Source organism: Pavona decussata, unplaced genomic scaffold (genome assembly GCF_977016875.1).
Source record: "Pavona decussata unplaced genomic scaffold, jaPavDecu1.1 SCAFFOLD_19, whole genome shotgun sequence".
Classification (NCBI taxonomy): Eukaryota; Metazoa; Cnidaria; class Anthozoa; order Scleractinia; family Agariciidae; genus Pavona; species Pavona decussata.
Window position 1 is genome coordinate 2,197,201 of NW_028145442.1, and position 22,174 is coordinate 2,219,374.

General features: G+C 40.2%; 1 protein-coding gene across 2 annotated transcripts; it reads right to left on the reverse strand.

The window, feature by feature from the left end:
• Window positions 1–851: 851 nt before the first annotated feature.
• Window positions 852–21,770, reverse strand: LOC146487017 (laminin subunit gamma-1-like). 2 transcript variants are annotated; one of them, XR_014858385.1, is made up of 13 exons: window positions 19,867–21,770; window positions 15,392–15,683; window positions 14,300–14,574; window positions 12,822–13,404; window positions 11,302–11,789; window positions 10,451–10,765; window positions 9,844–9,981; window positions 8,862–9,349; window positions 8,047–8,353; window positions 7,028–7,290; window positions 6,217–6,417; window positions 3,199–4,386; window positions 852–3,167 (listed from the first exon to the last, which is right to left on the reverse strand). XR_014858385.1 is itself a non-coding variant. In XM_085091518.1 (12 exons), exons 1-12 carry the CDS (start codon window positions 20,894–20,896, stop codon window positions 3,901–3,903), a joined length of 4,866 nt encoding a protein of 1,621 aa, XP_084947644.1. In that variant the 5' UTR covers window positions 20,897–21,770; the 3' UTR covers window positions 852–3,900. The 2 variants fall into 2 exon arrangements, 1 of the variants encoding a protein (XP_084947644.1); XM_085091518.1 differs by having other exon boundaries at window positions 852–4,386.
• Window positions 21,771–22,174: the final 404 nt, after the last annotated feature.

Genomic DNA, 22,174 nt, shown 5'->3' on the forward strand with positions numbered 1-22,174 from the left:
CTGAACCATTCTCGACTCCAGAGTCCCTTAGTCCCTTTTGCGCATGATCGACGGCGGGAAGGCGTATGACCCAATCTCGTTCCCAGAGCCCTCGTTACCCTTGTCCAGCAGAGCGGGAACAAGGGTAACGAGGGCTCTGGAAACGAGATTGGCGTATGACCACTCTCGTCCCCAGAGCCCCAACGGTTTTTTTTTTTAATTGTTGAACGAGTGGCTCTGGGTCCATCCAAAAATATCTTTTTTTTCATTGGCTGTCGAAAACCTGATGCGCTATAAGGTGAAAAATGCTACGCTTCTGCGCATTTGTCTTTACTTCCTAATACTGAGCAGTACTGAGCAATAATAATACTGAGCAAACGCAATGGTAATTTATCACACTGAGCGTGCGCTACCAGATGTCGTGAAATTCACGACATCCGGTAACGGCTGTTACCAGGGCCTACGATCCAACCGCTGACCAGAAGATCGTAGGCTCTGGGAACGAGGATGGCGTATGACGCAGTCAAGCGGAGAGGCTCTGGGGTCGAGAATGAGATTATTACACTGCACATGTGTATACCGCCTTGTGTTCATTTCACTTGTGGGAACCGCTGTGAGATAAGCACGAGGAAACCAAAAGCACGGCAAGGTGTCAAGCTAGTTCACCCACAATTTTTCTTATGCTGGGAATCCAGATTTTGAGCTTGAAAAGCGGGATGTTGTTGGAAGCTGAGGGTTTATACGGATTGGTTTGTCGGAGTAGAAGAGCCTCTTGACATCTCTCAGCGTTGATTGGCCTTCAGCCGATGCGCGCGAAATCCCCGTCCATTGTGTTTTATGTACTATCATGCTGCACAAATGCGACAATGGGATAGCAAACTGGCATTTATTTGCGAAGCAAAGGTATATGTTAAAAGGAAACAGGCTTGGTAGATGATTTGCGATTACATTACATTTAAATACAGAGTATTCTAGATATACATTTGCACTAATAGGGTAATAAGTCAGAATTTGGATATGGATCAACTTAAGGTAAAGCAATTTGTTGCTGCATTGTGCGCTCGCTGCCGCAAAAACTGTTTGGTACCGCACAGAAAACCGTAACTAAAACGAGTTCGGTTTCTCCGTTGAAACTTTTTATTTTGGCGTTAGACTAAGGAATGCAATCCGCGACGCACAACAAACAGGCTTAGCCTTCATCTGAATGCCGTGAAACCCAAACCAAATCAATCGCCCTAAACAATCACGAAATAAACCAATCAGAACTTGAAGCAAATATGTACATAACAAGCGTCAAGCACGGAAAACGTGCGCGAGGACGTCACGGTCGGAATCGGAATTGAACTGGCTTCTGATTGGTTGAAAAAAGTGGCGCCAGTTTTTTTTTAAGCAAACAGATAGTGAAATAAAGCAAAACCTAAGCAAACACAAAATAACTTTCGATACTCAACCGAAAAGCGCTCTGTCAACTGATCAAGAGCAACTTGACTCTGCTGAAGCACATTCTTGGACACTTAGCCAACGAATGCATTCACTTGCTTCGAGTTCTGATTGGTTGACCGTTCAGGTGTAACTATTTTGTTTTCGGGAAGCTAAAACTTTAAAATAACAGGCCTTGATTATTTAACATTAACTAGGTGCTGTCGAAAATATCGCCAATGCAACCAAACGTTCGCGCAAGTCTAAAGATTCCTCATACGAACCTGCTTAATGTAAGCTAATAAATATAGTAAGCAAAGGGAAAAGGGACGAAATCCCCAAACGAACTTATATGGTCGGGCATTGATTACAAAATGAACGGGCACGTGTATTTGGTCTGTACAGTACTTTCCAAGGCCCAGTCCACAAGGTCGTTTTCATTAAAAATTGACATTTCTTGCATAAAAAGGCTTCTCGCCCTCACGTCAAGGATCGCAAACGCGCCCAGAACTACGAGGGATTTTCGACAAGGCTAAACAGAATTATTTTTAATACGTGGATCGCAAAAATGGTCAACGAAATTTCTTTATACGGTTCGGCCGTACGTCCAGATACAAGCGATGATTGGGGTTTTCAAAACAATTACATATAAACATCGGAAGAAGCAACTAGAACGCTTCCAATGATTTATGTCAGTACAGGAGTATGTGTGGAAGCAATCTCTCTAAAAAGGATGAGTGGAGCGGATCATATGGTCCCCAAGAAAGTTAACCGTCCTCCAAAGTCTCGGTTTTCAAAATTTCAAACTTTGCAACACATTTCCTCCTGTCGTAAGTTGATTTAGATCGTGATAAAATTGAATGATTTTAAAATACGACTTTTCCATTGAAATACTGATCACAGAAAATAAATCGTTATTTAAGCCTAGAACATAACCTCCCTTTTTGTTAACATATCTTAAAAAAGGTAATATTTAATTAAAAAACCTAAACGCTGGAAATTTTAAAACTAAAAGTCCCTTCCAATGTAGATATTTTAGGGCTGTTTATTCGAGAGTGATTAATAATCCACGCTTAGCGAATAAAGTTCTAAGCCAATTATGCCAATACTTCGTGTATACGCAAAATGCATTCGTATGAATGGCAATTCTTTTATCCGCTATCTGAGATTGATTTTCCCCTCGTAGAAATAGCCCTATTTAAAAGTCTACTCCATTCCCTGTAGTGAACACTTTTCATATATATAACACGTAGCAACAGCAGAGTTATTAAAGACGGTGCCTCCAAAGCCGTTGTCCCTAAATTAGAATGGGATTTTCCCAGACTATAAGGCATTGACACGTTAATAAAGTTTTTATCTTGTCTTATCTTATCCTTATAAGTATTGCGCATACGTTCTGCGCATCTCGGGTGCCTACTGAAACACAAGATATTTTGCGCGGTTTAGGACTATGCGAGAAAAACAGATCTTAGCAAGGGTTGTTGAAATCCGTTACCTCTGATTTTCTTTTTGGATTCCAACAAACTGGGCAACAATACCTGTATTAGGAGGCGCCGTCCTTTAAAGGTATTGAATCTTCTTCTGTATAATACACGTAGCATTAGAGAGATTAAGCATCACGTTTGCGGCAAAAGGGAAAAGGCAGAAATGACCACGTGACCATGTTTATCCTTCATTTGCCGCTCGCTGCTTTCAGTTTCTCAGTAAAATTGAGTGTTTTGCGTTAGAATTAAAGGCCAGAATTATCTTGTACTATTTTCATCTACGTACTCATATTTTCAAGAAAACATAAACGCGAACCCCACGTTTGCCGTTTGCCGTAAACGTGGTGCTTAACCTCTCTATTAAATCAACGGGCAACCTGGGATTTCTCCATAGAGAAATCCTTTTAAGAATTTCAGCCATTTGGCCTTGCGTTCAGTCGTTTTTGAATGGTGTTAATTTCTAGAATAAACCGGAACCAGGGCCTTGCGAGGTCTTGGTGGGTCACCCTTTGCAGATTTTAGAGGGTGTTTAGTCATAAGACCCAAGATGCTTGAACTTCTCATACGCAGCTTTAGATTTAAGGATACGTTGGTGGTGTAAAAATTGATATTATATTATGGTAACTTGAACTTGGTGGAGTCCAACTGTCTACATTTTACTTCAGAGAAGACAATCTCAATACCCTCCACAGTTGCAAATGCTCGAGGATATGAAAATCACTCTGCAGAGGATTACAATAACTTCGCAAACATCTTTGCTCACGTAACATCCTATTGCCATGGTAACAAACGGCTCTAGCGATGCACAAACATTGATTATGATAGGGTTATGCCAAAATGTAAGGGGTAATTTTTTAACATGAACTGAATTTTAGCGCAATTTTTTATATTACTGATTCAAAGAAAGTTTTTTTTTTTAGAATATAAGTCCAAGTAACTATACAAAAAAGCTTAAAAAATAACAGTGACAGTTGCCAAATATAAATATAAACTAAATAACCAACTTTGTTTGTTTGGCTCACGGTCCTTCAGGTGCTGGCGTTACTCGAGGGCAAACCTTGGGAAGCTTTATATACCTTTCTTGAAGCCTTTGCTTCTCTGCTCGCAATCTCTGTAGATCGACGGTAAACAACCTGATTTTTTCCTTTATCACAACGCTGGTGTTTTCCACTCCCATTACTTCACGGTCGAGCGCACGCAATGAAACGTTATTGAGCTGGTTGTCAAGCTGTTCCAGCCTGGAGATATTCACTGTGCCCACGCCTTCTATCTCTTTCCACAGCGCTAACAGTTTGTCGAGAACTTCCTTGATTTTTTCACGCGCTCTCTTTGCCGCGGCACTAGCTGTCTCGGTCTTGTTAAGCGCCTTTGCGATGTTTTCCCTTTCTTCTTCGGCGTCCTCCTTGTACCCTGTCAGCTTATCGTTTGCTTCTGTCACCGTTTCCGTTACATTGTCTTCAGGGATTTGAAGTTCCTCTGCTTCTTTCTTGATCATTTCAGCTTTCTGTTTTGAAATAAAAGCACCATTTTTGTAAAACCAAAGCTCCAGCGGCCAATTCTTCTAATAGAAATTCCATTAAAATAAATTTAAAAAAAATCAACTTTGTTTAACGAGGGTGACACTTAACAGTCTGACGACTGACAAACCTGTGGCCCTCGGATTCCGGATCGAATTGGAATTCGGAGATGTTGGTTTTTGTGGAGGGAGGAAAACCGGAGAACCCGAAGAAAAACCCTCGGAGCAAGGAGGAGAACCAACAACAAACTCAACCCACATATGACGTCGAGTCCGGGAATCGAACCCGGGCCTCAATGGTGGGAGGCAAGTGCTCTAACCACTGTGCCATCCCTGCTCCCCCAATCCCCATCCCTTAGCATCACCCACTCTTTCGATGGAAAGTATATGCACGTTGCCAACGCGTCCATGGTGCCCTCTACTTTCGTAAAGAACATTGGCGTTATATTTGTCACGGCTGTGAGTTTTTGATTGGCGGGTTACACAATCCCAAAAATCTGCTTTTTTCCCTACGAGAGATACTGCGCGCATTTGACAAATGTTACGCTACGATAACACTATGATTCTGACACGCTTCCTTTGTTACTTCAAATACAAAGCTTGATCATTGTAATGGCTTATGTTTTGGGCGATCAAAATAGCAAATACAGTTCGTTCTAAATAGCGCTGCCAGGTTAATGACTCTGTCAATAAAGGATGTCGAAAAATTGCTAGAGAAAACAGGAGCTAGAGTAGTACTGAGCCAGTAGTAAATTAACCGTGAACAGTAGCGGTGCATCTTGCGTAGCTTTTCGTATGTCCTTTGATGCACTTTAAAGTTTTAAAAGAGGTTTCTTGCTCAAGATAACCAGTAGTAGCTTACTGTAAGAAACAGGCCCAGTTGTTCAAAGCCCGATTAAGCTGATCCAGGGTTAACGTGAACTTTGATTCCAGTTTAAAACGATTCAAAACGATTTTTGTTCCTCAGTTTTGACTGATTTTTCTTTTCCACTAGCCATTTTCAATAAGGGAGATAAAAACCGCGGTTAATTTTTAATCGGGGATTAGCGTTAATCGGCTTTCGCCGGAACAGACGAGCGCAGGAGTTCAAGATAGCCAGTTGGTTCATCAGTGTCAGCGCTTGGGAAAGATTTCTTAAGCAGGAAGCTACGTGAAGTGTTCCTTATATCGGCTTTATTATAGAAATTGGTTTCCGAGTGCTCATTAGGCCTCGCTTAGAGATTTTTCACGAAAAAGGGCCCAAGATTTTTCCGTTTCTGGTACAGAACGTAACAATTAACGATAAATTAGTGGAGTAAATTCACATTTTGAGATATGGTCCGGAACTTTTTATAAGCTGCCTTGATAGCTGGATTAAACCTGTAGCTAAGCGCTTTGAGAAGCGCAGCGGATAATGATCTGTATATAATATAACCATGTTCACAAAAAGAACTGATTCTGTTGTCAAACCTCTTTGCAATGAAAACATAGCTTTTCTTGGAAAAATTTGTGCGCCACGTTCCAACACACTTGTGCGAATTTTATGTGCCAATATAATTTTATTTGCGGTAATCTCGCAGCTCCACACTCTAGAATAAACCATACTACTCGCCGTGGTCTAGATGCTAATGCATTGAAGGGATACCTCAGCGAGCTGTTCCCTCTCCCTAGTAGTTCTTTCCAGAAACAATACGACATCATAACAATCCTCAAAACACCAATCCTCCGATCTTTTGATCAAGTCTCGGAGACTAACCTTTACACTTCTGCACCTCTCACTACACTAAACAAGCATTTCATTTTTTCTACTTTCAATGCATCACAGTTGGCTGGACTCACCTGTTTTGCTCTCTCTGCTATGTCACGTGCCTCCTCGGCTGTGGACTGGGCTTGTTCCGTGCGTTCTTGTGCATCGCCTAGATTAGCATTAGCCTCGTCTGACTTGTTGTTTGCCGAGTTGATTAGCCGTTCAATTTCTGGTATATTTGCTTCTGCTCGATCAGCTTCTGCTTTGGACTTGTCGATGACTTCATTGAATTTCTGGAAACAAAGGTGAAGATAAATTCGAACTCGGGCTGGCTGCTGCGGCATGAAACCATAAACGCTCTGTTACACTGGGGAATTTTTCTTGCAACTTGTCTCGCACTTTTGTTGCGACACAAGTTGCACGAATCGTTGCCTAGTGTAACATACCCTAAAATGAGCAGGTAATTACTCACAGCAATCAAAACAGGCACAAATAGCACAATGAACCAATCCGAATTCGAAGCAAATACATGTAACCAGCGTCAAACGCGGGAAAACGCGCGCGAGCAAGTCACGATTGGTTTTGGTATAGCATCCCATTGGTTGAAAAAATGGCGGAATTCACAAAGCGCATTAAAGCAAAATCAAGGCAAACGCGAAATTACTTTCGACACTCAATTGAAAACGGCTACACTGTACTCGAAGTACTGTTGCTTGTAACGCTTTACTTTTTATTAGATGCTAAAAGCTTATTTCGTTCTCCGTACAGCAAAGATTACTGTCTAAGGACACAACAGGATGGCAGTGGCTGTAGGCCTCGGGCCACTGAGCTGTAACGCAATAACCACAACACAACCGCAACAGCACATGATCAAAAGGAAACAGAAAAAATACTGTTCCTTACCTTAAGTCTCTCCAACAAGTCCTTAGCCTTTCTCAGTGTCTCTTCCCCTCGAGTTACAGCGTCATGTGCAGTGTTATTAGCATCAGTCACGTTCGCTAACAGGTCCTCTAGTCTTTTGAACAGGCCTGGCCACTCAGCCATTTTCTTCCTGACATCTTCCTCCTTCGTGTTAAAACTCTCTACTAAAGTCTCAAGGGCATCAAGGATCTCCTGGGCTCTCGTGGATGCGTTAGCAACTTCTTCTTTAGAGGTGTTTAGTTTTGCTGAGAGAGAATGTTGAATATTTATGAGTTTTCAGGGGTTCTAAAGTTGGAGAAATTTGTTCTTTAACCCTCAATCTCAAAGAACAAATTCTCCTATCTTGTCCCTATACTTTTCTTTAAAAAGTACTGGGGAGAAGTTACTTAAAATATCGAGAAAATTCACCTTGGGTGATCATATCCTTAATTCTCATGACCTCAGGGATTGAATAAGCATTGATGTTACAAGGAGAAATTTGATGCTGATCACTGTTAGCTGGAGATTAAAGGGTAAAGGCCACATCGTCACAAACACCCTTCTTCTACAGAACCCTTAGTGGATAAATGAACTATCTGTATCAAGTTGTATTATCTAAATTTAACCTTCTTTCACTGAAATTGGTAGCACTCTGGTAAGAAAAAAATTGTGTCTACTGCTTCCCTTATAGTCATCTGCCCTAAAACTGATGGAAAACCCTACACCTATCCTCACTCGTTTATTTGTTGGAATTCTTTTTAAGAACCTTGTTTCACAACACCCCTCATTCTTGATCCATTTAATGAATGAATGAATGAATGAATGAATGAATGAACGAATGAATACTTTATTTTTAGCTATAAGCTAATGGAGGACACTGTACAATAATATGTTAAAAACCAGGTACAAATCCCTAAAAAAAAATAAAATAAAGAAAGAAAATTGCGTGTAGGTTATATATTAATTTACAAAATTTGTCTAAAAGCCTAAAAACGTCTAAAAACTCCTTGCTAGTGTATTACCTTGCATTTCTAACAGCCCTAGGTCAGGAAGAGGTGCAGTTCCATTCTCATACAACTCGTTTGCTTCATCCAGTGCATTCTTTGAGTCATCACGGGACCGTTTGACAGCGCTTTCCGCCTGTTCATGCAGTGTTATGGTTTTGTTGAGTTTCTTTAGCAATTCTTCTATCCCCTCAGATGTCTTTTTCTGCGCCTGCACTGCTTCCTCTGTGGCACTGAAAGCTTGTTTGGACTTGTTGAGTGTTTCGCTGGCCTTTTCTGAGATGACCTTTGCTTCCCTTTCATGTCTGTCTGCAAGAGCAGTTGTCTACAAAAACAAAATTAATACAACCTTGTGATAAGCTTGGAAGAAGGACACACAGATATGTGAGTGTAAGCAGGTTGGTCTAGACAAATTAGAAATTTGACATAATAAAAAACTATCTACAAAACTAATAATAGTTACCACCGTATAAACATAGAATACACCCATTGACATAAACCTTATGCCAAAATGGCTCCCATTTTAAAGCTCTTTTGTTTGCATTCAAATTAGCCCTTCTTGCCTCCATCAAGGTAAAATATTAGTTTGATTTTTGAGCTTAAGAACGAGGTAAGAAGGACTAATTTTAATACGAACAAAAGGATATTAAAAAGGTAGCCATTTTGGCGTACGGTCTATTTTTCTCAGGATGGTTTTTGTTTAAGTGTAAGTCATCACACAGCTGGTAAAGAGCTTGCAAGTCCAACCAGAAATTTTGGAAACATTCGCCAACAAATCAACATTGCACAACTAACAATGAACATCTGTAAAAAGATTCTACAATGTACAATACCTCATTCAAGATCACTGCCATCCTTGTGCTTTGCCTGCTGGAGCTGTTTGCTGCATGTATGGATTCATTTAATGCCACTGCTCCTTCCATCATTAACAGTTTCTCTGCCTCGTCAAGCAATACACGTGATCGATTGATTGATGCCTCAGCTTCTGAAATGCTCTCAACTGCATTGGCTACAACTTCTTCTGTTGCGTTTGTACTGTTCGACACATCAGACAAAACCTCAGTGATTTTAACAACACGTTCGTCCAAGAGTTCAAGCTGTCCCTGAAGATGACGGTCTGTTGAATTGGACTTCTCTGCTTTGTTCAGAAGTTTGTTGACACCCGCTGTTAGTTCCTTTATACGGTTCTCAAAGTCTAGATCCACAACCAGCTCACCACTAGAGCTCCCATTGAAGTGTTTAGTGATCTTCACAAGACGACGGAGGTTTATTCGCAGGCGGTTAACCAGTTTTTGGATTTGGTCATAACATGGTGGACATCCTACAGAGGGGGCAAAAGATATCAAAAGTGGTACATGTGTTTTCTTTGGTTTAAGGATTCTATAGTTTGCCTGTTATGTCTTCAAGACAATCAAAGAGGCGAAATTAGAAACAGCATTGAGCTACCATGCCATAATTTTGTGTGACCGACTGATTGGCAATGCTGCAAATTAACTTTTTTGGACTAAAACACCTGCACAGAACTGTAACATGCACTGAGAACATTAAATTTTATCATCTTTCTGTTTCACAATTAACTAATTGCCAAAATATTTTCATGTTTCCTTTTTACTCTGAAACAAGGTTTCTCTGCAGATCAGGACAACACAATTACTTTGATTTTCAGATAACGAAATAGATTAGATTAGATTTGCTGCAACGGGGTGCAGATATGCAGTCAAAAGGAGGCAAACACTCATTCATGGGGGGGGGGGGGGGAGAAGAATTTATTTCAAAGAGGGAGGGGATTGTGACAAAGCTAGTTACAACACTTACCAACGCAACCAGCAGTCAAGTTATGCTTGTTTTCTGCACAGGAGTCGCATTTGATTCCTAGGACTCCTGGCTTGCAGTTACACACACCAAACTCATCACAGCTCTCATTAAGAGAGCCTTGTGGATTACAGAAGCATGCTAAGAGGAAGGAAACAGCAAAAAGAATCAAACATGAACCATAAACAAGGTGCAAAATGACAGGGGATCTACATCACCTAGATCTAGATCACTGATGGGTAAAATACACAAAGAAACACTCATGCCACTTGTTTTGTGAAGGTTCATACAACTTCTCTAACTGAGATTTTTTTTCATTTTTTCACAGTCTGTAGAGAATTAGAAAAAAAAGAGGGGGAGGGGGGGGGGTCACTGCAAGGCCGTTGTCTAAGAAACCAAAAGAAGTTAGGAGCCCAATAAGCTTGTGCATGATGTAGCTTGACATTGCAACATTAATTATGTGCGCGATAAGGATGTTCAAAAACAATAAGTGCAAACATCCTTGAGTGGGATCGTAAGGAGTTCCACAGTTCAGCTGACCTAATAAAATATGATTCCTAAAAGTAGTCCTGTTTATGTTTCAAGATAAGATCATTACAATGCTACTTACGTTCACAGCCTTGATCAGAGAAGCTATAATGATCAGACTGACACTTATCACAAGTCCTGCCAGTAATCCCAGGCTTACACGGACACTGGCCTGTTATGACATCACAGGTATTGTTTAGCGAGCCAATCGAATCACACAAGCACTCCTCACATCCAAACCCAGAGCCCACATTCCAATACATGTCCTGACAGCTGTCGCACTTGTCGCCAATAACATTGCTCCGGCAAGAACATTTGCCTTCACCATCACAAGGGAGAGGATCAGCAGGATTATGCCCAAGAGGCGTTACTGTGCCTTGATTATAGCAGTCACAAGCTGCAAGACACAAACCAATGACAAGTGTTTTTCAAATGTTTTAAGACATTTACAAATGTTTCTACATTTGCAATATATATCAAATCAAAACAAAACTTCTGAATCATCAAAAGTGGTATACATGGACACCAATATTAATGTTTTGAGTTGCTCTTACTAGTTATACTCCTGGACTGAGTTGTCCGAAGCCTGATCAAGCTAATCCTGGGTTAACGTGAACTTTGATTCAAGTTTATTTACTAATCAATGAAGACTCTTCAAAAGATTTGTTCCCTAGTTTTAAATAACACTTTTCTTGACCGTTAACTTAAAATATTAGCTTTTAAAAACATTTTCAATGAGCGAGATGAAAACCTTGGTTAATTCTTATGAGGGATTAGCATTAATTGGCTTTCAAACAACCGGGCCCTGGAGAAATGTTAATTAAAAAATTAAGGAATTAAAAATAACTTTTGGTACATGTAGACTGCGAGAAAACTGAAGGTTACAGTTAAGAACTTCCTGAATGGGAAAAATCTGTACAAATATTAACATACCAGTACACTGTGGCTTTGGATAGTTGGTAGCATTTCCGTAAAATCCAACTGCACAGAGTTCACATCTCTCCAAAGGACCATTCCTGGTGTTGTAGATACACTTGATGCAGTCACCAGTGAGGGGATCGCAGTTTCCAACTGCATTTACATCTATGTTGCCACTGCAGTTACACTTCTGACATCTTGTGGGGAATCCCAGCACGCCCTCTGGATCACCATAGTAACCATCATCACATTGTTCACACAGAGAACCCACATGTCCTTCGGGGCAGTCTGTACATAGAATGTTCTTTGAAATCAGGATACAGCGGGTCGCAAAGTTACATGGGCACGGCTTGCAGTCGTCTTCAGTACCCTCAGTTGGGTTTCCAAAGAAACCCTCTAAGCATTCGTCGCAGTTGTCGCCAGTGGTGTTGTGCTGACAGACACATTTGCCTGTTGTGGGGTCGCATGTGTCTGAGTGACCATAACACTGACAAGGAATACACCTGGTAAACAAGAACATGGCTATCAGGGCAAACGACAGGAACAAACCAGCAAATGAATGCTAGTGCCACTTTCTTCTACCCTCTCATCAGCATGAGAAAGGTGCCAAAAATATGCACCTATCTAATAAATTTTCTCAAACTCCCATCTGGTTAAAATTGAATCAGTGATTGAGCAACATCAGACAGGTTCAGAACGAAATATGCTCAACCAGAGTTGAAATTCTTATAACTTTAATTTACAAAAAAAATATCAGAAATGGTGATCGCATGACAAGAGAAGGGTCTGCTTCCTCCAGTCTCCTTCCTTCTTTACAAGGGAGTGCGAATACGAGCTGGCGGAGTATAGGAACGAACGCAAAACTAGGGCTCACAGGAGTAAGTAAGTAAGAGACTTTATTTAAAGAGGGTAACATGTGACAGCGTACACTGATAATACTGTGGCCCTCAAAGGCCGCTATGATTTTGAGTGAGCAACTGGGGAGAAGGCAAAGAGGAAGTCACTACCACTTCAGATCTCAAACCACAACTGTGCCATACAAAGTGTACTCGTGATATTGCATTCAGTTTTCCATGGTTTACAAAGGACTGCAAATACAAGACTGAGTACAGAGCCAGTGCTGTCATTAAGGGCCGTAACCTGTAACACTTGTTACGGCTGAGTATGCTAGTTCTATGCGACCTTGATGTTATGGGTGAATTGGCCTGTTGTTGGTATGATTTACTCACAAAGCAACAGATTTGTTATGGGTGTGAAGGTAAAGGCGACAGGTGACTTAAAACTTAATGACAGACCTGCAGAGCCCCTCTTCCTTCATGTGCCTGACAGCAACCACAGTGTAAGGACACAGGCTTGAAAAGTTGATCCATATTTAGTCTCATACTTTGATAAAAAAAAAAAAAAACTCCCTATGAATCAAATACACCCTAGATACAAGGTGCTGGTCTTCCTTTGTCTTGAACAAAGCTTATTCAGAAACAGTTAAATGTATTACTAAACTGGTTCAAACAGTCTACAACATAATATCAACTTACTGGCCATATTTGTCAGCAGCTCCTGTCTGTCTGGTATACCCATCACTGCATTGTTCACAATGATCACCAGTGTAAGGCGCTGGACAACTGCACTCTTCTACCCACGGTACACTAAGAGGGGATGATGGGTCATAGACCGCTGACTCAAGAAACACATCGTCAAGCAATCCTGTTCCCTGAGGCGCAAAGGTCATCCGTATCTTGATGGACTTAAGGTTGGTTAAGAGTTTCTGAAAGTCGAACCCTCTCAGCATTGGCTGCCATCCTAATGAAGGATCCTCGTGAAGTCTGAATACATAGTTTTGAAAGGTACTTGTGGGTAAAGGGTTATTCTGTGCATTAAGCCTTATGGAGATGTTTAGACCACCTTCACCTTCCAAAATGACATCACTGGGCCCAACCCGTACACCTTCAGTGGCAGCGACACGGAAGGAGAAGCCAAACAGCTGTCCATAGCTACTACGAACGTTTCCAAGGAACATTGGTGGTGCTGACATATACAGGACTTCATTTCCCACTGCTGTCACGCTGACGAGGAAATCCTCAGAGTGGTGGAATGCATACTGTTCAGTTACATCTGTGCCTGTATATTGAAGGCAAATAAGGAACAATTTCTTCTAGTTGCTTACAATAAGAACCACCCCCTCCCCATTCTCCAAGCAAGCAAATAGGCCACAAGAACCCAGGACCAGGATCCCTTGATCCAAGTCAATAAGTGCAATAGATTATTCATGGTTAATGGGATGTTCTTAAATTTAAGTTGAAAAACAAGTTCAGAAATAAATCCCCCCAATTTAGTGAAACTATGAAGTTTCATAGAGATCTGAAGTTTAAAGCAGATCCCTATGAAGCTTTACTAAATTTATCATGGCAAATCTATTCATCTACTCAGTTTTTTTTAAAATTTAATTCTGTGTTAACAAATCTCATGCTGACTGTGAATCATGAAACCAACCAGGAAACCAGCTATATGAATGAAGCAGAGAGATGCAATATCCAATTGTATTTCCTTACTGGGATTAAGAATGGTGTAGTGGTAAGGGCACTCCCCTCCCACCGATGTCACTTGGGTTTGATTCCTGGTGATGACGCTATTTGAAGGGGTGCGTGGAATAAGGCCCTAAGCGACTTTTGATGTAAGGTCAAATTCTCCTTTTGTTTCACAAGAGAATACAAGGCAATTTGGAAGGAGAATCTAGCAATTTATCAGAAGTCACTTAAGGCTTTTTTCCAAGTACCTCTTCAATTTTGTGGGTTGAGTTTTGTTGTCGGTTCTCATACTTATTCCAAGGGTTTCCCTCATGTTCTCTGGTTTTTCTCCCTCCACAAAAATGAACATTTCCAAATTCCAATTTGACTGGGAAGCAATAGATAAGAGTAACTCTGTGGACATGCCACTGTGCAATTCCCATTTATTTCATTTTATTTATTCAATCTTCATTTATTTCCTTGGTATAGACATACTAGGACAAACACACCTTGTTCATTAACAACTGTCCAGCCTTCCAGACCTGATGTGAACTGGTTTGAAATGTTCCGTCCAGTATAACCATCAGCCACTTTACACACCCCAGTGTGTCCATAACAGAAACACTGTCGGCATCCGTGTGGGTTAGAGCTCTCCAAGCCATAGAAGCCAGTATTACACTGTGTACATTTGGCACCGATGACATTCCTTTTGCATGAACATTCTCCCTTTTCATTACATTGTGTGTTACTGGGATCAGTTCCTTCAGGGGAACACTGACATGATCTGAAACAGAACAGGAATGAATGTGTCAGTTATTAAAAGACAGTTTAGATGGTGTTTAACAAAACCACATTCTATTAATAAAAGCTATTTTCAACTTCGCCAGCAATCATATCTAAACATTGGCTGCTGCTGACGGTAACAAGAAAGCTCGCATGACAGACAAGAAAACTATTTACCTACTTAAAATAAGCCACTTCTAAACAGATTGTCTAAAGCCGCGGTCTAAGTTAGATGCTGTTTAAATAACTGGCCCAATGTATCTAATGGGGGGAGGGGGGGGGGGTGGGTCCATTGGTCTTGAGTAGTCTGGAATAAGAATAATTACTGAAAATCCCTTACAAGGGGTTTTGGAGTTAATGGGATACAAAATATAGGCCTTGAATGCTTTGTGCAAATAACATTTTGCAGGTGTCTTCCCAAATTTGTTTAAAACCAGAAACCAAGAGGCTATTCCACTTGTTCCAGCACTACGACTGTATTCTTCCAGAATTATTCAGATATTCTTTGATTAGTGCATGCAGTGAAAACATATTAAAAATTCAATAATTACAATACATCTACATGTAAGTGAACATGGCCATGGTTTTTGTAATTAGAGAATAAAAACACAGAGTGTACATGATGCACATGTGTGGACTGAGTAAATTTTGTTCATGTGATGGATTTGTTGACAACATCCTGAAACTTGAGAATTCTTTTACCTTTTTAAAAAAGGAAACATAAGTAAATTTAAAAATATAAAACCTAGCCCAAATAATAAAAAAAATTGCTTAGTAGGAGTATTGCTTCCATTGAAGCCAGGTCATTATCCACTTACCGACAGCCCGTCTGTGAAAATCCAAAATGGTCAGCTTGACATTTGTCACATTTTACACCTGTAACTCCTGGCTTACAGATGCACTGTCCTGCTGAATCACACTGTAAGGACACAGAACCAACTGCATCGCAGTTACAAGCCTGACAGTCGTCTGATGGTGTTAGACGGAAGAAGTTGTCACGGCAACGTTCACATTTTGGACCAGCAGTGTTTCTCTTGCAGTTGAGACAACGTCCAAAACCAAGCTGCTCATCAAACACACAACTGTCCGCTAAATTGTTACAGTCGCACTCTGAATAAAGGAATAAAACCAGAACTTCTTAGGGATTGTTTGGGATAACAAAATTAACAGCTACCTAGAAGCAGGTTTTCATAATCAATATTGATCAATAATGAAGAGCATTACTTTTTAGGCTGCTGTAAGTTTAAGGTAGAATATTGGCACCATAAAGGTAAACAATGTAAACCATAAAAATGGGTATAATTTTTCAAGAAAGACAATAATTTGAGGGAAGGTATAGGGAAGCTGTATTTTAAAATGTTTCCTGTACCTAATTAAGAGGCAATTATTCAATACCTGAAATAAGGACAAAACCCATATGGTTCTTTTTAATTCTTATTCAAGAAAGGAAATTAGTTTAAGATGTCACAATGTAGATAGGGCCAGTCTGCACTCAGCATTCAAAAGCCTGCATGACAAAACAACAAAACTTATGCTAACCATCTCTTAATTATAATAATTATTTGTCAACCTTTAACCCATTAACCATTAACCATCCTTAGTATCTTGTCCCCATACTTTTGTTATAAAATTACTGTGGAGAAGTTATATTAAAGTATCAAGACATTTCACCTTGGGTGATCATATGACCTCATCGGTCGAATAAGCATTGATATTATGAGGAGAAATTTGATGCTGCATGATCACTATTAGGGCTTAACCTATCTCTACTGTAGTTGCTGTCTGTAATAGCCACCTTCTGGCTATTAATGACAGCACTAGGGCTAATATTTTAAAAGGTAAGGTAGCTTGAATTCTATTTAGAGCTATGGACATGCAACAACATTACAAATGTTAGTAGTGCCAGCAGAGCTGTTGTTTATTTACTTCACTAATTAGCTAAGCAGCATAAATAAATATATATTAACTAGTATAATGTATCACACAAAAAAGTCCTAGCAGCAGTATCATATAACCATTCCTGTCTGGCACCCACAGAGTTCTGTCTTCAACACTTCAGAAATTAATTTTTAAAACAGACGAGAAAAACATGTGGCAATAGTATCCTGGAGGTTAATCTTCTGATGTATCAAGAGCTGGTATTTTTTTCTTTTTATAAATATCTGCATCCTAGTAAAGGACATCCTTTGTATTTTTCTATAAACATTAACAGGGTCTTATAAATACTAGATAAACAAGATAGGTTACGAAGGTCAAATATTTAGACATGCTGTCATGTTTTACGATGTTGCATCTGAAGGAAGCACTTGCTGGGATAAGGATAAGAGTGCTTGACAGAAGTCAGAAAAACCCAGGGCAGAGATGACTGGAAAAAAAACATAGTAGAGATCTTATCTGGAGGGAGGGGAGGGGGGACCTCAAAAAATGTCTGGGTAGGGATGTGCTGCTGGGACTCTAAAACGCTTACCCAAAACCAGACCACGTTCCGCTGCATTTTGCAACCCTATACTAGACTAAAGACCGAAAATCCCTTTCCTATCCCAGACTTGCTATTTTCCAGATGTCACTACCACAGTCCAGCCAAAACAAAATCTTTTATGTGTACAACATAAACTAAAACACATTTTTAAAGTGTCAACCCCTGGGAAACCTAGCCTAGATTTCTATACCCTATCCCAGACTAAACTGCTTGAAGACCGTACCCTTGACCGCGGTACATACCCATACAGCTTTTGTATGGGAGTACCCCACCCCCTCCGAGACTTGACTGAGTGTGAGCTCATTAACAGCCACTCTTAACAATGCCTGTTTTAATGTTTAAAATGAGATGAAGTGGAGGGGAATATTCACCAATATTTACTGAGCCTACAGCAAATAATTGCTTTAGTATAAGGTGATTATCAGAGAAAAACAAGAACCGTCCGAAAATTGTCAATTTCGTTTGTTTATTTCAAATTGTCAAGCTTCAATGAACAGAGACGCGCAGTCTGCCAATCACATGCTCAATCGAAATCATATGTTCAATCGATAAACTGCACATACCTCAAGCAGTATGTCAGTATTTTTAACTTCTCTGTTGTTTCAATGAGAAAAGGCATTCATTTGAGTTCTTCAGTGATTTCTCCGATCCGTTTTCCAAAATAGATGGAGATGAACCAGGCTGTTTGCTGTAAAACTCAAGGATGATGCATGTTAGCACTTTGTCGCACAATTTCTTGTTGATGGCCTCACCGGGTAACAGACTTTTATAAATTTCCCTCAAAGATAAGCTGCTTCAGGTAGGAATTAAGTCCTTTATTGGGTTCACTAAACAAGTCCACAGTTGCCACAGATCAAAATTCTTTGTTGCTTGGTGGTGAGTTCACATGGTGGTCTAGAGCGGCTTGAACCGACAACAAACTAGTTTTCAGATTATAAAAACTGCCGTCTTTTCTCCTCACTGAAATGTGAAACTTAGAGACCTTTTTCCAACTTGTTTACTTCCATTCTTTCAAATTCTGTCTTAAATTCATATTGTTGGTTAAACCATTCTGTTAAATAAAGAAAATCTTGTGCGCATTTAATTTATTGTTTTCGTGTTATTGACATAGACAACATTTCCACTGCAATTTACAAGAGTTTTTGTATTTTAATATTAGCCAAACTTTCATATCTTACCTTCGAAAAGTGTCACCCGGACTAAGCTGCATCTTAAGTGCCTTTCAGAATTGCATTTTCTTTTATTATATTTACTTCTTCCTCAGAAACATCAACAAATCGATTCGCTAAGCAACCATTTTGAAAATCAGTGCTCCACTACAATCACCTTGCACAAGGTGATTATAGCAGGATATGATGCAATTTTCTACCCATGAGATCAACAGAATCTCTATAATCACCTCAGTAATAATACTAAAAAAAACGTGTGTGACCATTCAAATGAAGCTGAAAAGCAACTTACACTTCTGTGGCTCTATTTATAATGTTGTACAAGGAGGTTCTACCTTTCCAGTTGGTGGATGAAATTCTAAAGTGTGTCTATTCAAATGAGAGATAACAAGCTGTACTTTCCGAGCTTGCTGCTAGTTTTTCCACAATTAACAAAATGCAATATTAATTAAATGTTTGCCTCCTTGGGAGTGTCTGGGTTAAATTTGCAATTTGACAAGTGCCTCTAGTTTTCAACACGCATCTCCAGGTGCTCCCGACATTTCAAGTTTCATGTGTCTGTCATCACTTAAATTTCCTTGAGAATACAAGTTCACTGATCTATAGTCTACTTTCCCTTAGGGAAATGGTCATAACAATTTTGTTCGAAGAAGACCCACCTTAATCTGTCAGGGAAAGGAGGTTATCAAGGATATCACCTATCTCATGAACATTAGAGACAAAATTTTGTTCTTGGCTTTGAAGTCTGAGTTGACACCGAAATACTCAGCTAGCAAGAGTCAGCATTGTAAGGTGAGGTTTAGATGTGGTCAATTTTTTACTGCTGGATAGAGGGGTGGCTATGCAATAAAGACACCATCTTTTGAAGTTGAGGAAGGTGGGTGCAGGCAGAGACCACCATCTATTTTGTGGTTTGGTGGGTCCTGTTCTAGAATAGTAGTTGAGCTGCATATTCCTCAGCTGTTAAGACTTATCAACAGTTCAACCCCCACCGGCCTTGCTAATCAAGAAATCCATTCTTTTCATCTCTGTATATTAAGCTTATTATATTGTCTTCTTTACTCTTCATTTAAAAGAACTTGTGTTAACACCAGAGGAGGAAAGACTGCTCAGTTTGTAAAATGATAGTACCCACAGCATTTTTCATAAGCTTTCAAGATATAAAAGAACATGGTTTTGTAAATTTCCAGGGAATATATTACAAAAGGAAACACAAAAAAATTCAAAAATTCTTAACGGAACTGTGGCTGTTTTAAAACGTAAACACTAGAAAACAAATCTGGATTCCTGAGGATCAAAGCGTCTTTGTGGAATTCCCCACCCTGTCACGAATACCAAAACCGCAAGAAATCGTGAATATCCGGCGAGATTGGCAACTTCCGGTCGCTGATACCTACCCGCGTTGCTATTTTGCGGGAGAAAATAATTTGTTTTCTTTAAGTCTTAAACAGGCTGGGAATCAAGCAGTCTCACCTGAAGTAAAGTTTCGAGGCAGAGAACGTTTGATCGCTGTTTAAATGCCAATGAAAACCGATCGTCCCGGCCGTCTTAGTAAAGCGCTTCTGGCCAGACCGCCGGCCTACGTATCGTTAATCTCCGTTAAGCGACTAAATCAAAAGAAAAAAAAAAAAAGAATCGTACTCACCTTGGCACTCATTAGCACTGTCCTCCGTAGCCCTGGCCCACGGCCGATTGTTGAATAACGGTCTACATTCCATACAGTCAACGCCAGCAGTGTTGTGTTCGCAAACACACCTCAACTCTTGTCGTCCGTTGGGAAGTTGATAATTATTACAGCTCGCAGCATGTCCGTTGCATTTGCAGCGTCCACCAACCGCCAGATCTATAATTGCAAAGTAGTAGCTACGCAAGACGTTGGCATCTCCAAATACCTCGTCTCCGAACGTGTTCATCCGATCCAAATCAATTCGGATCGCGCTTGTGGTTACCCATTCTTGCAGCGCGGGGCTGTTATCAAAATTCAGATTATCGGGCCGACCCATTAGCGTAGTGAACGCCACATTTCCTCCAGTTAGGGGTGAAATACTGCTGAATTCATTCGTACATAAGGCCACTTGTTGATTCTCCCGCGTGACAATACCTCTCGTTGGCACCTTGTAAGTTTTCTCGCAAGAACCCGAAAAATACTGGTAAGGAATCCATGGCGCTTTACGATCAGTGCTTGTTCGCTTGTAAATTGCCATTGATTCTGGCCTAGGCGATCGAAAACGAATTCTGATATACGAAACATCATAGCTCTTTCCGAGATCAAGAGTAAGAGTTACGGTCTTGTCCGGGTTGTCAAGCAATGTCTCCGATTGCCACCAAGTTCTGTTTTGATCATTCTTGATGTCCGTAATGTAAACTGCTGGATGGCGATAACGAATATCCGAAGCATTACAAAGCGTGCATTCTTTCGTGGGCGAAGTAACACCCGTTTGCACACAAAAGAGGCTCGGTGGATTCCCACAAGTGTTGTTAGATATAACTGTCTTCGTAAACGCCGCATTTCCAAAAGGAGCCATGCATCTCTTGGGGAGCTTGCGATCCCGATCGTAATAACACGGAGATTGGCTAACAGCCCCGCGAAGAACCAACAACAGAACTAGAAGTCTCAATAGAGACGAAAAACTTCCCCAGTGTTTCTTCGCACGGGAACAACAGCAGATCTCCATGATCCCTCTCGTGTTTTGCTCGTAATCTTCAGTAGCAGCACGGGCGAAGGGGAATTTCACGACACTCAATCTAGGCAATTTCCAGACATACAATGTCACCTTTGTGAATTATAAACCCCTATTGACTTTTCGTCAGCCTGGGGCAAAATCTTGTGCTCTGATTGGCTATGCGCCGGGTTAATATGAAGAGGACCAATCAGTGGCGTTTCAGTGAACCCCTGAGTGAGTTCAAAAGTGCTGCCGCGAACTGTGAAATATGTCCCCGCCTTTTCCTTTACGCCCAAAACGATTCGCCAATTGTCAGCCTTGAAACCTCTGGCAACAGTGTTGTCATCCAATTGCAAAAATAAGTAAATATTTGTTTGTCACGTTTTTTTCGCAGTGGGAAAGCCTCTTTTCTCTCGCTTATCTGTACCACTTCAAGAAGATTAAAAGGTGAGGAAAGTCTCAAAGAAAACACAATTGCCGATTTAATTTTCTCCGTAAAGAATAAACAAAAGAAGTTCTTAATTGCTCTTTTCACACAAAATATCTGACAAATTGCCAATGACAAAATGACATCCCGATTAAATATTCTAATCTCTGCTCTGTGGTGGTGCTTTGTCATTGACAAAAATGTAAACTATTTCAAATATTTAGTAATTTTTTTTACGAGATTTAAAAAATCCATGATCATGATGAGCACTGCTGGTCAAGATTTTATCTCAAAAGAGGGAAACGTGGATGTAGTAGAATTTGCTTCAATATAAATATACAATAATGTACATTGTAATGGCTGTGCAACGCTCCCTTTTATCTTGCCAATTTTTTAAATTCAATATTCACACAATTGAAGGGCTTCCCGCCAAAGGAGCATATATCGCTTTTTTGGTGAAATTTTTTTCTTCGTAGGATCTCGTAGAATCTTTTGACATGAAAAATGTTGTTCTGTGATTGTTTTTCGCTGGGTTTGTTTGGTTTCTTTTTTTGCGCTGACTAGATTTTTGGCCCTGTTTTTCCCGAAAACGAAGCAAGGAAAAAAAAAAAAAAAAAAAGGAAAAGAAAAGAGATAGAGGAATATAAAAAATGAAATAAAAAGGGCTAGAAAAAAAAATCAAAGAACAACATTCTTCAGTATGTAAAGATTTAGCGAGATCCTGCAAAAAAAATAAAAAGTTTTAGTCAAGTCGAGGGAGTCGACTGTAGTATGATGGCAACATGAAGAACCCAGCCCAAGGGTGCAAAGAAAATCCAGATGTTGGTCAAGTCACTGGCAAATCCCAAGGGGACAATCAGCCT